This window comes from Bos indicus x Bos taurus, chromosome 2 (genome assembly GCF_003369695.1).
Source record: "Bos indicus x Bos taurus breed Angus x Brahman F1 hybrid chromosome 2, Bos_hybrid_MaternalHap_v2.0, whole genome shotgun sequence".
NCBI classification, from domain to species: Eukaryota; Metazoa; Chordata; class Mammalia; order Artiodactyla; family Bovidae; genus Bos; species Bos indicus x Bos taurus.
Genome location: NC_040077.1, coordinates 567,836 through 581,184, shown reverse-complemented (window position 1 = coordinate 581,184; position 13,349 = coordinate 567,836). Strand labels below are relative to the sequence as shown.

General features: G+C 39.9%; 1 protein-coding gene across 5 annotated transcripts in view; it reads left to right on the top strand.

Moving 5' to 3' along the window:
- The window catches only part of HERC2 (HECT and RLD domain containing E3 ubiquitin protein ligase 2), a 235,078-nt gene that overhangs the window by 151,348 nt on the left and 70,381 nt on the right, over window positions 1-13,349 (top strand). For all 5 annotated transcript variants that reach the window (XM_027554355.1, XM_027554358.1, XM_027554357.1 and 2 more), the window contains 9 exons: window positions 453-628; window positions 7,284-7,395; window positions 9,066-9,147; window positions 9,254-9,397; window positions 10,809-10,899; window positions 11,193-11,370; window positions 11,559-11,640; window positions 11,719-11,890; window positions 12,622-12,766. In XM_027554355.1, coding sequence (XP_027410156.1) covers window positions 453-628; window positions 7,284-7,395; window positions 9,066-9,147; window positions 9,254-9,397; window positions 10,809-10,899; window positions 11,193-11,370; window positions 11,559-11,640; window positions 11,719-11,890; window positions 12,622-12,766 — 1,182 coding nt within the window. The remainder of the gene's footprint in view (window positions 1-452; window positions 629-7,283; window positions 7,396-9,065; window positions 9,148-9,253; window positions 9,398-10,808; window positions 10,900-11,192; window positions 11,371-11,558; window positions 11,641-11,718; window positions 11,891-12,621; window positions 12,767-13,349) is intronic.

The window sequence follows — 13,349 nt, the reverse complement described above, 5'->3', positions numbered from 1 at the left end:
ATCCCTACATGAACAAAATCAATCATACATTGATAATTGTTGGGCTAGTTGGTGGGGTTATGAGTTCTTTGTATAGTTTTTTCTAATTTGTATGTAGTCAAATTTTTTTGTTAAATTTTTATTTTATATTAAAGTGTAGCTGCTTAACAATGGTGTAGTTTCAAGCATAGCAGAGTGAGTTAGCCATACAGATAATGTACCCATTCTCCCTCAAATTCCCCTCCTATCCAGGCTACCACATAACACTGAGCAGTGTTCTCTGTGCTATACAGTAGGTCCTTTTGGTTATCTGTTTTAAATATAGCAGTGTGTGCATGTTGATGTCAAATTCTCTACACTTTAAGTGTTATGAAGGCTTGTGACTTGCCACATACTGCATGTTTCATATGTCCTTCTCTCTAGTTAAAGTGTTTGCCTCTGAAAGCTCTGCAGCTTACTGTGTTTGTGTCTAGTATCACAGGTATATTGAAATTGCCATAAAGCAGTGCAGAAGCTCAGGAATTGATTGTAAAATCCATGGTCTCATCCTGCTGGGACGGATACGTGCAGAGGAGGAAGATATGGCTGCAGTTCCTTTCTTAGCTTCAGATAATGAAGAAGAAGAAGATGAAAAAGGCAACAGTGGGAGGTGAGAGCTATTTGCTTACGCCCACACTCTCACTTTCAAAAGCCAGTATTTAATTAGAGTGTATCTCATAGTGAGAATACATTAGGATTATTGTATTATATAGTCTATATGTATTATATAGACCATATGTATTATATTATTGCTCATAGGACTATTTGGTAAATATTAGTTAAGTTTTCCAAAATTGTAATTTAATTTAATTTTAGGAAAAATTTAATACGGAAACATTGTATTTAGAAAAATTTTTTTAAAAGAAAAAATACAAATGTTTAACTTTTATGCCTGAAATATCACTGTTAATATTTTGGTGTATATTCTTATAGTTTTCTTATTTATTTGTCCCTAATTGTGTTTTCCTGTGGAGATAGTATGTGGTGGTATATATTTTAAAGCCTTTTTTATGTTACGTATTTTATTGTTAACATGTAAATTGAAAGTTTTTATTATAGTAGAATATACATAAGACTTACCATTTTAACCAGTTGTTAAGTGTATTGTTCAGTGGCATTAAATAGTTTATATTATTTGGAAGCTAGAAGCAACATCCATTTTTAGAATATATGTATCCTTTGTCTTCTGTTGTATAATTTTTTAATTGACTCAGTCTATTTATGATTTATATTTATATTTATTGGCTATGCCAAAGCCTTTGACTGTGTGGATCACAATAAACTGTGGAAAATTCTGAAAGAGATGGGAATATCAGACTACCTGACCCGCCTCTTGAGAAACCTGTATGCAGGTCAGGAAGCAACAGTTAGAACTGGACATGGAAAAACAGACTGGTTCCAAATAAGAAATGGAGTACGTCAAGGCTGTATATATTGTCACCCTGCTTATTTAACTTATATTCAGAGTACATCATGAGAAACACTGGGCTGGAAGAAGCATAAGCTGGAATCAAGATTGCCAGGAGAAATATCAATAACCTCAGATATGCAGATGACACCACTTTTATGGCAGAAAGTGAAGAAGAACTAAAAAAGCCTCTTGATGAAAGTGAAAGAGGAGAGTGAAAAAGTTGGCTTAAAGCTCAACATTCAGAAAACGAAGATCATGGCATCTGGTCCCATCACTTCATGGGAAATAGATGGGGAAACTGTGGCTGACTTTATTTTTTTGGGCTCCACGATCACTGCAGATGGTGACTCGCAGCCTTGAAATTAAAAGACACTTACTCCTTGGAAGGAAAGTTATGACCAACCTAGACAGCATATTCAAAAGCAGAGACATTACTTTGCCAACAAAGGTCCGTCTAGTCAAGGCAATGGTTTTCCCAGTGTTCATGTATGGATGTGAGAGTTGGACTGTGAAGAAAGCTGAGTGCCAAAGAATTGATGCTTTTAACTGTGGTGTTGAAGTAGACTCTTGAGAGTCCCCTGGACTGCAAGGAGATCCAACCAGTCCATCCTAAAGGAGATCAGTCCTGGGTGTTCATTGGAAGGACTGATGTTGAAGCTGAAACTCCAATACTTTGGTCACCTGATGCAAAGAGCTGATTCATTTGAAAAGACTCTTATGCTAGGAAAGATTGAGGGCAGGAGGAGAAGGGGATGTCAGAGGAGGAGATGGTTGAATGGCATCACTGATTCAATGGACATGGGTTTGGGTGGACTCTGGGAGTTGGTGATGGACAGGGAGGCTTGGCGTGCTGCGGTTCATGGGGTCGCAGAGTCGGACACAAGAGCAACTGAACTGAACTGATTTATGATATACAACGAATTGGAAGTAACAATATCCACTTTTAAGTTTTTTTAACAGTATAGTTAACACCTAACTCATGGACATCACTTGCTGGTTTTGCTATTATACTTATTTTGTAGTATTTTTTTCAATTTTATTTTCATTATATTTTGAAGAATTTGTGGCTTTGTTGTTCAAACTTTTAACCTGTTGAGGGCAGGTCAGAAGATAGAATGAGTCAGGTGGCAGGAGCCAGCTGCCTGTGCTTCAGGAGCCCTGGAATTTAGGGCAGGCCTCCCCTGGTAGAATGGAGGTTGGGACTTCTAGCATAGCTGACCACACAGTGGACAGAGGGTATAAAGTAAGAAAATTGCATTTTGCCTTGGTTCATGTGCTTGTATTAGAGCACGTTGGAGGTCATATGACTGAATCCATTTTATTATTTGTTTTGGGAAAAAGTATGACCAAACAGAGGTCTGGATTTAGGGACATGGCCACAGTGCCAGTACTGGTGGTGATTCTTAGAGCTGTTTAACCAGCATTCTCTCCAGTTACATCTATAGTAGCTATATTAAGGTGATGAGTGGTAATTGCTTTAAAATATGTCATGGTCAACTTGGTGTACAAGAAAATTATAGTGTCTCCTAGTTCCTAGTGTTTCATAGGAAGCCCCTTCATGGATCATAACCTTGTCCTAGCTAAGGGGCTTGCAATCACTCAATGAAGCTAAGAGCCACGTTGTGCAGGACCTCTCAAGACAAACAGGTCATATCAAAGAGTTCTGACGAAACATGGTCCACTGGAGGTGGGAATGGCAAACCCTTCCAGTATTCTTGCTTCGCGAACTACATGAACAGTTTGAAAGGCAAAAAGATAATGACAGCAGAAGATGAGCCCCCCAGGTCAGAATGTGTCCACTCCTGCTGGGGAAGAGCGGAAAATAGCTCCAGGAAGAATGAAGAGACTGGGCCAAAGCAGAAATGACTTTCAGTTGTGGATTTGTTTGGTGGTGAAAGTAAAGTCTGATGTTAAAGAACAGTATTGCATGGGAACCTGGAATGTTAGGTCCATGAATCACCGTCAGTTAGATGTGGTTGGGCAGGAGATGGCAAGAGTGAGCATCGACATCTTAGGAATCTGTAAAATAAAATGAGTGAGAATCAGATCAGATCAGATCAGTTGCTCAGTCATGTCCGACTCTTTGCGACCCCATGAATCGCAGCACGCCAGGCCTCCCTGTCCATCACCAACTCCCAGAGTTCACTCAGACTCACATCCATCGAGTCAGTGATGCCATCCAGCCATCTCATCCTCTGTCATCCCCTTCTCCTCTTGCCCCCAATCCCTCCCAGCATCAGAGTCTTTTCCAATGAGTCAACTCTTCGCATAAGGTGGCCAAAGTACTGGAGTTTCAGCTTTAGCATCATTCCTTCTAAAGAAATCCCAGGGCTGATCTCCTTCAGAATGGACTGGTTGGATCTCCTTGCAGTCCAAGGGACTCTCAAGAGTCTTTGGGTAAATTCAATTCGGGTAACCCTTATACCTACTAATATGGGCAAGAATCCCTTAGAAATGGAGTAGCCCTCATAGTAAATAAGAGTTGGAAATGCAGTACTTGGGTGCAATCTCCAAATCAACAAAATGCTCTTGGTTCGTTTCCAAGGCAAAACCAGTCAATATCACAGTAATCCAAGTCTGTGCTCCAACCACTGATGCCGAAATTGACTGGTTCTGTGAAGACCTACAACACTTTATAGAACTAACAGCAAAAAATTTACTCTTTTTATCATAAAAGATTTGAATGCAAAATTAGGAAGTCAAGAAATACCTGTAGTAACAGGGCAAGTTTGCCCTTGGACTACAAAATGAAGCACGGCAAAAGCTAATAGTTTTGTCAAGAGAAACACTGGTCACAGCAAACATCCTCTTCAACAACACAGGGGAGAGTTCTGAAAGTGTTAGTCACTCAGTTGTGTCTGACTCTTTGTAATCCCATGGATTTTAGCTCACCAGGCTCTTCTGTCAATCAAATTCTTCAGGCAAGAATACTGGAGTGGGTAGCCATTCCCTTCTCCAGGGGATCTTTCCAGTCCAGGGATGGATCCCTAGTCTCCTGATTCCCCGGTGGATTCCTCACCATCTGAGCTACCAGGGAAGTCCTACAAAGTGAAGCAGAGCAAAAGCTAACGTGTTGTCAGGAGAACACACTGGTCATAGCAAACACCCTCTTCCAATAACAAGAGACAACTCTGCATATGGACATCACCCAATGATCGATACTGAAATCAAATGGATTATATTCTTTACAGCCAAAGATGGAGAAGCTATATCCCATTAGCAAGGTACAAGAACTGGAACTGATTGTGCCTCAGATCATGAGTTCCTTATTTCAAAATTCAGGTTTCAATTGAAGAAAGTAGGGAAAACCACTAGACCATTCAGGTATGACCTAAATCAAATCCCTTATGATTAGACAGTGGAGGTGATGAATAGGTTCAAGGGATTAGATCTGGTAGAAAAAGTGCCTGAAGATCTATGGGCAGAGGTTTGTTACATTGTATAGGAGGCAGTGACCAATACCCATCCCAAAGAAAAAAATACTAGAAGACAAAGTGGTTGTCTGAGAAGGTTTTACAAACTGCTGAGAATAGAAGAGAAGTGAAAGGCAAGCAAGAAACGGAAGTATACCCAACTGAATGCAGAGTGCCAGAGAATAGCAAGGAGAGATAAGAAAGCCTTCTTAAGTGAATCCTGTAAAGAAATAGGGGCTTCTCTTGTAGCTCACTCGGTAAAGAATCTGCCTGCAGTGCAGGAGACCTGGTTTCGATCCCTGGGTTGGGAAGATACCCTGGAGGAGGAAATGGCAACCCACTCCAGTATCCTTGCCTGGAAAATCTAATGGACAGAGGAGCTTGGTGGGCTGCAGTCCATGGGGTCGCAAAGAGTCGGGCACGACTGAGTGACTAACTCATGTACTCATGTAAAGAAATAGAGGAAAACAACAGAATGGGAAAGACTAGAAATCTCTTCAAGAAAATTGAAGAACCAAGGGAACATTTCATACAGGGATGGGCATGATAAAGAACAGAAAGGGTAAGGACTTAACAGAAGCAGGAGAGATTAAGAAGAGGTGGCAAGAATGCACAACTATCCAAAAACTACCTTAATGATCCAGATAACCCTGGTGGTGTGGTTACTTACTTGGAGGTGAACATCCTGGAGTGTGACGTCAAGTGGACCTTAGGAAGCATCACTATAAACAAAACTAGTGGAAGTGATGAAATTCCAGCTGAGCTGTTTCAAATCCTAAAAAATGATGCTATGAAAGTGTCCACTCAATATGCCCACAAATTTGGAGAACTCAGAAGTGGCACCAGGACTGGAAAAGGTCAGTTTTCATTCGAATCCCAAAGAAGGGCAGCACCAAAGAATGTTCTAATTGCCATAAAGTTGCATTTCACATGCTAGCAAGGTAATGGTCAAAATCCTTCAAGCTAAGCATCAACAGTATGTGAACCAAGAACTTTCAGATGTACAGGCTGGGTTTAGAAAAGGCAGAGGACCCAGAGATCAAATTGCCAACATTCACTGGGTCATAGAGAAAGCAAGGAAATTTCAGACAAATGTTTACTTCTGTTTCATTGACTACGCTAAAGCCTTTGACTGTGTGGATCCACAACAAACTGGAAAATTCTTAAAGAGATGGGGATATCAGACCACCTTACCTGTCTTCTGAGAAACACTTATGCAGGTCAAGAAGCAGCAGGTAGAACCAGACAGGGAACAGCAGACTGGTTCAGAATTGGAAAAGGAGTATGACAAGGCTGTATATTGTCACCCTTCTTACTTACCTTATATGCAGAGTACATCAAGCAAAGTGCCGGGCTGGATGAGTCACAGTTAGAATCAAGATTACTGGGACAAATGTTAGCGACTTCAGCTATGCAGAGGATACCACTCTAATGCCAGAAAGCTAAGAGGAACGAAAAAGCCTCTTAATGAGGGTGAAAGAGGAGAGTGAAAAACCTAGCTTTAAGCTCAGCATTCAAAAAACAAAGATCATGACATTAAGTTCTGTCACTTCAAGTTCCATCACTTCATAGCAAATAGATAGGGAAAAGTGGAAACAGTGACAGATTTTATTTTCTTGGGCTCCAAAATCACTGCTGATAGTGAGTGAAGTCATGAATTTAAAAGATAGAAGCAACAAACATAGACAGCATATTAAAAAGCAGATACATCGCTTTGCTGACAAAGGTCCATCTATTCAAAGCTATAGTTTTTCCAGTAGTCATGTACAGATGTGCAGGTTGGACCATAAAGAAGGCTGAGTGCATAAGAATCCGTGCTTTCCAACTGTGGTGCTAGAGAATACTCTTGCGTGTCCCTTGGAGTACAAGGAGATTAAACCAGTCAATCCTAAAGGAAATCAACCTATTCATTGGAAGGATTGATGCTGAAACTCAAGCTGCAGTAGTTTGACCACCTGATCTGAAGAGCTGACTCATATGAAAAGACCCTGATGCTGGGAGAGATTGAGGGTAGGATGAAAAGGAGATGATAGAAGATGAGATGGTTGGATGGCATCCCTGACTCAATGGATATGAGTTTGAGTAAGCTTTGGGAGATAGTAAAGGACAGGGAAGCCTTTGTAATCTGTGGGATTGCAGAGAGTCAGATAGGACTTACCGACTAAACAACAATAACAACTCCTAGAAAGATTTCCACCAGGATAAATAGCTAAATTCTAGTATTGAAAGGTAGTATGTTGGTTTGTAGACATTTTGACCCTCTGTACCACTAACTTTTGTGTATACTTCGGATTTTGTTTAGTTATAGCAAAATTTTAAGAGTGTTTGGTAGTAACCATCAGACTGTGTGCTTTAGGTTGTTTCCTCTTTATTTTAAAAAATTATTTAAAAAATTATTTAAAAAAACCTCTGTTTCTGTTTTATTTTTTTACTTTGATTAGCCTTATTAGAAAGAAGGCAGCAGGTCTGGAATCAGCAGCTACAATAAGAACCAAAGTATTTGTGTGGGGCCTGAATGACAAGGACCAGCTGGGAGGTCTGAAGGGTTCCAAGGTGTGTGCCTGACACCCCATGCGCTCGCCACCCCACACTGCTTGGGCCCACACAGGCCCAGAGTTAGCCAGGCCTCTTAAAATTCTTATAATGATTTTCCCTTTTATGTGTGTTTGTGTGTTTTAAATTTATTTATTTTTAATTGAAGGGTTTAATATTGCTTTACAATATTGGTTTGATTTCTACTATACATCATACCTTTTATATGTTGTTTTTAAAATGGACTTTTCTTAAGTAATTCTTGACATGAACTCATAGACATTATCATTTTAGGTTCTAAGACGCCTCTGTCCTTGGAAAGCAGTGCATGTTAGCTATAGTTGCATTATTGCTGTTTTATAAACTAGAAGATACACTTCCGAAAACATTTGACAAGTGTAGAGGTGAAAATTGTAGACTGTGATTATATTTTAAAGAGTAGGAACGACAAGGTATGCATTTGAACTCGAGTTGAATTCACCTGTGGCTCTCAACTAAGGTGCCACAGAATAGATTCCTCCAAGGTTTAGTGTCTGAAAACAGTTTCTTTTTGACTGAGCATCTGTGTTACTTGGGTTTCTCAGGTTGTGCTATTGGTAAGGAACCTACCTGCCAATGCGGGAGACCCAAGAGATGCAGGTTCAATCCCTGGGTCGGGAAGATCCCCTGGAGGAAGCCATAGCAGCACACTCCAGTATTCTTGCCTGAAGAATCCCACAGACAGAGGAGCTTGGCAGCTTCAGTCCATAAGGTCACAGAGAATTGAACATGACTGAAGCAACTTAGCACAGACACAACTTAGTATTTCACGAGACCTCACTCATTGTAAGATCCCTGTTATTTGCATTGTTGAGACACTGAAACGGAAAGTTAGAACTCATTCATTTTGAGACCATGGTTCTAGTATGATGAAAATGATCCTATATAATTCAGCAGCCTTGGGTTCCCTTTGTTTTTGAGGCCGCTGCACTGCCTTTGGAGATGTGTGGGGCCCAGGAGATCTGGGCGCTTCTCTTATTACTGTGGGCTCTCTAGAGGGCCCTGTGTGCACATGGGTGTTTGCACACGAAAGGCAGATGGGTGCTTCATAGTTGGGATGAAGAGCATCCTTCTTCCATGGTAGCATTGCCTGTTTGATACTTCATGACGTATGGGCATCATAAAAGACTTTTAAGATAAGGGCTTTAGTAATTTTAAATGAAATCACATTCATCTCTAATGGGAAATTTGCGCATATATTAATAGTTTCTTAAAGAAGTCGGAATTAACAAGAATGAGGAGGACATGACCTGAAATAAAATATAGTTTACCAAATGTTTGTTTATAACTTTACAGTATGTGTATTTTTTTTTTTTTTCTTTTCACCTTTTATTATGGAGATGTTCAGATGTACCTCCCTGGTAGGCAGAATAGAGACTTGCTCCTTTTGTCACTGTACCAGCTTTAGCAGTTGTGGATGGTCACATTTTTATCTTTATTTTCTACATAGCCTCACCCCTACGTATTTTAAAGTAAATTCCAGTATATCATTTCATTCTTAAAATGCTTATGCATCTGTAATAGACAAGAGATTCTTTGGAGAGTGTAACCATGTAAATTCTTTGTACTATTAAATATGATTACTTGTAATTTTAAAAGTGTAAATAAAATTTTCTTTTTTCTTTTGCTTTTTTTTAAAAATTTTGTTTTAGATAAAAGTTCCGTCATTCTCTGAGACACTGTCTGCTTTGAATGTAGTACAGGTGGCTGGTGGTTCTAAAAGTTTGTTTGCAGGTATGATTATTCAAATAATGTAAAAGTTTTAAATGATGTTAAAGCCTAAATATATAGTTGTTGTGTCACAAAAAGTGAGTCTCTTCCTCACTCCTGTTTCTTACAGTGACAGTGGAAGGAAAAGTATATGCCTGTGGAGAAGCCACGAATGGCCGGCTGGGGCTGGGCATCTCCAGTGGGACTGTGCCCATCCCGCGACAGATCACAGCTCTCAGCAGTTACGTGGTCAAGAAGGTGGCTGTTCACTCAGGTACAGGCCAGAATTGACACTTGTGCTCAGACAAGCCTGCTGCTCAGGCTCTGTAATTACCCGGGGCTTTAAACAGTTTCCCCTAGAGTGTCCTTGCATTGTGTCAAGTTCTACTCATTATTAGAAGTAAAAATTGGGTAATATAAAACTTCAGATGGTCTAGAGTTTTAATTATTTTTGTTACATAAGACTTTTTGGAGATCAGGGTTTGTTGGTATTCTGCCCTGTGGGGCGTACCCCTCCAAAGGAGGGGATTTTTAATTTTGAACTGTTGTCTCAGGTTCATAAAAGATTGCAGTAATCATGTTCTGTGCCTAAATATGTGTTATTTTTTGGGAAGAGAGCCTGTAAGTTTCATCAGATTTCAAGTGTCTATAAATTCTAGCCATAAGAAAGGATCATTTTTTAAAAAGTCACAGTGCTTCAATTCAAGAAATATATAGAGCATTATTTTAAAGCACTGTGCTTGGCTTCTGAGGAATGAAACCGAATTAGATACAAACTGAGTTTGTATTTATACTGAATAGGGTTAGATTTAACCCCATATAACAGAAAATCTGAACAGTAGTGCCTTGAGCAAGATCGTGTTTTACCATTCTCCTCTGTAAAAATCTGGAGGTGAGGGGGAGGGACAGTGTTGCAGCTACAGTACCCGTGAGGGACACTGGGTTGCTGTCCATCCCCGTTGCAGCTACAGGTGAGCACATAAGCATTTCCTCAAGCCCACTCTGCCCCTTCAGAGAGCTTTTCTGGAAGCCTCACTCATCAATCATCTTTGTCACCATCCTCTCTGGGCGAGGGAGTATGGGAAACATTGTTTTTAGCTGAGCACATTGCCTTGGATCATGTGGGCTCTGTTGGTAAGTGGGTCTTGGATCCTAGAAGCTGGTGACAAAGAGGAAACACTCTTCAGTTCTGAGCTGGGATAGATGGAGTGAAAGAGTGGGCCGTGGTGAGGAAAGAGTGTGAGCTGATTGTTTTGGGAAGAGTGAGCATAATGCCTTTATTGCAGTCGATGGTACTTTTGCTTTAGTAATTTCATTGTTGAGATGCATTTCACAAAAGCCTGAATACCATTACACTTGCTAATTTGTCTAATTGCAAATGAACTTAGTTTTACTTTTTCCATCTGAATTTTGATCTTTTATATATTTAATATAGCAACCCCATTAAAGTTAATAATGCTAAAAATAGCATTATTTTGCTGGTTCTTTGCAAGTAAAATCCTTTATAGGACTTGAACTTTGTAGAAATGTTCATTTATTTTATATAATTGTCATCCTTAAATGTTGATCCCATTTACTCATTTGACAGATACTCACACATACTGTGTGCCAAGCAAAAAAGGTAGTTATGCTGTTAACTTCTTTTAACCCAACTTTGGCAGCCTCTACCTATGTGACTATTGCAGGTGGACGGCACGCTACCGCTTTAACTGTCGATGGCAAAGTGTTTTCCTGGGGTGAAGGTGATGATGGCAAACTTGGACACTTTAGTAGAATGTAAGAATATTTTCTTCATTTTTGCTAATAAGAAACTGTTAATAATAATGAATGCTTTTGGATAATTTTTGTAAAAAATTGAATAGGATGGGTTATTTATACAAAAGAAACTTAAAAATACATTTAAAAAATATCTCTGAATGTGATTTGCCTCACATGCTCTAAGGTTTGATAGTTCAGTGAATCTAAAGATACTGTTTTGATTAAATGTGGATCAGTGTAGATGTCCTTTTTTCCCCCTTCTTTAAAGAGGCTAGATTGATGATAGGTAATATTATTTAATCTTGCTTTAGGAACTGTGACAAGCCACGGCTGATAGAGGCCCTGAAAACCAAGCGAATCCGGGATATTGCCTGTGGGAGCTCACACAGTGCAGCCCTCACGTCCAGTGGTGAACTGTACACCTGGGGTCTCGGAGAGTACGGCCGCTTGGGACATGGGGATAACACAACACAACTGAAGCCCAAAATGGTGATTATACCTATTTTTGTTGCTTACAGAAAGCTCCCCATCTACTGATTTCCAGAGAAGATAAGCTCCGAGTCTAGGACAGTTAATAAAGATATGTGCAGTATTGGCTTTCATTTTGTGGGGAAAAATTTCCCTTGCTTTCTTGGTGCCTGTGCTTGATTTCTGTTTTTAAATTTGTAATTGAGTAGGTGAAAGTCCTTCTTGGTCACAGAGTAATCCAAGTGGCATGTGGAAGTAGAGATGCACAGACCCTGGCTCTGACTGATGAAGGTAAGTCCTGTCTGACTCCACGTTTCAGGGGAGGAATGTTGTGAGATGCTGGCCTGATGTCTATATTTTTAAACCTAGGTTTGGTATTTTCCTGGGGTGATGGTGACTTTGGAAAATTGGGCCGGGGAGGAAGTGAAGGCTGTAACATCCCCCAGAACATCGAGAGACTTAATGGACAAGGGGTGTGCCAGATCGAATGTGGAGCACAGTTCTCCCTGGCCCTCACTAAGTCGGGTGTAGTTTGGACATGGTACGTAAATGCCTGTCACCCACCAGTGTGTCTGTTCAGGGCCTTCCAGGGAGGGGTTCGCCTTTATTTTCTTGCTCATCCAGGCATCTTTGTCCTTTTATTTATTCTGAGTTGGGATTAGTGACAATATTATAAGAAGAAATATCCAATTATAACTGGGTTGTTTAGAAAAGAACACTGGAGAAATTTTAGCCTAGCTTGTCTTTCTTATTTAGATAAAGTATGTGTAGAGGCTTTTTTCTGCTTTTTTTGCCATGCAAGGAGCCTAGTGATCACACGTGTGGAAGACAGATTTCTGATTTCTTTGATCCCTGAAAAAGTTCATGTGTGTTTCCAGTGAAAGATTATTAAATCAGAGAGAGGTGGAATATTCAGCTGACCATGGGCAGACAGTGTGATGGCCTTGGTCTTAGTGTCATGACTCAGAGGCAGCTTGGGGAAGAATCACTACAGAGATCTTTAAAGAGCCATTTGAGGTTGCGTGTCATGTTTTCAGTCTCTATGAAATCTACATCAGTAATTTAAGTACCGTTAAACACATTAAGGATCTTGCTAGCAGAATTAATGTATTATTTTGAATTAATGGTATACTATTTTATAATTTCTAAGACCTTGGGCATTGTGTCTGTTGTCATTGAGCTGACTCTTGTGCTGTGGCAGTGAATATTTTGCTGTGGGGTATTGCCAGACCATAATCATGTATTAAAATACTCACTGTTGATTCCTTACAGGGGGAAGGGGGACTATTTCAGACTGGGCCATGGCTCGGATGTGCATGTGCGGAAACCACAGGTAGTGGAAGGGCTGAGAGGGAAGAAGATTGTGCATGTGGCCGTTGGGGCCCTGCACTGCTTGGCGGTCACTGATGCAGGACAGGTAAGGGAGCTCGGGACAAGATCTTATGTTGATAGTATAACTTGTGACAAAATAAAGTGAGTCTTGGTACTTGAAAAACCAGAAGGGTGGGCTGTGTCCACTGTGTTCCTGTGTACATTTGCCTAACTGTCAGCATGAGTGAGGGCATCCAGGAAAGACTGCTGAGTAATGCACGTTATAAAGTAGTGAGCTTTCCCACTGTAATGTCTGATAGGGAAATGTATGTATTTCATTTCTGAACTAAAGTTATCCTTGATAAGAGTTGTTTGTTCCTCCAATAAGAGGCTATCCTGTGACAGGCTCAGAGATAATATAATTTGAAATTATGACAATTTGAAATGTATGACAATAAATCAGCATATTGTACTTCAATCAGAATGAAATAAAAATGAATTATACTTCCTAATTCTGTAAAGCATAAAATTCCTTGAAAAGTAAACATATTTTTTGGATCATTTTCTCTTTTCAAAATTAAGGAAAAAATGTTACAATATTTAGTTAAAGAGGAGAACTTCCTGCTTCTAAGAACAGTATATAGATGAGTTTATTGGGTTGATATTAAGGAAATGAAAGTGAAAGTTTC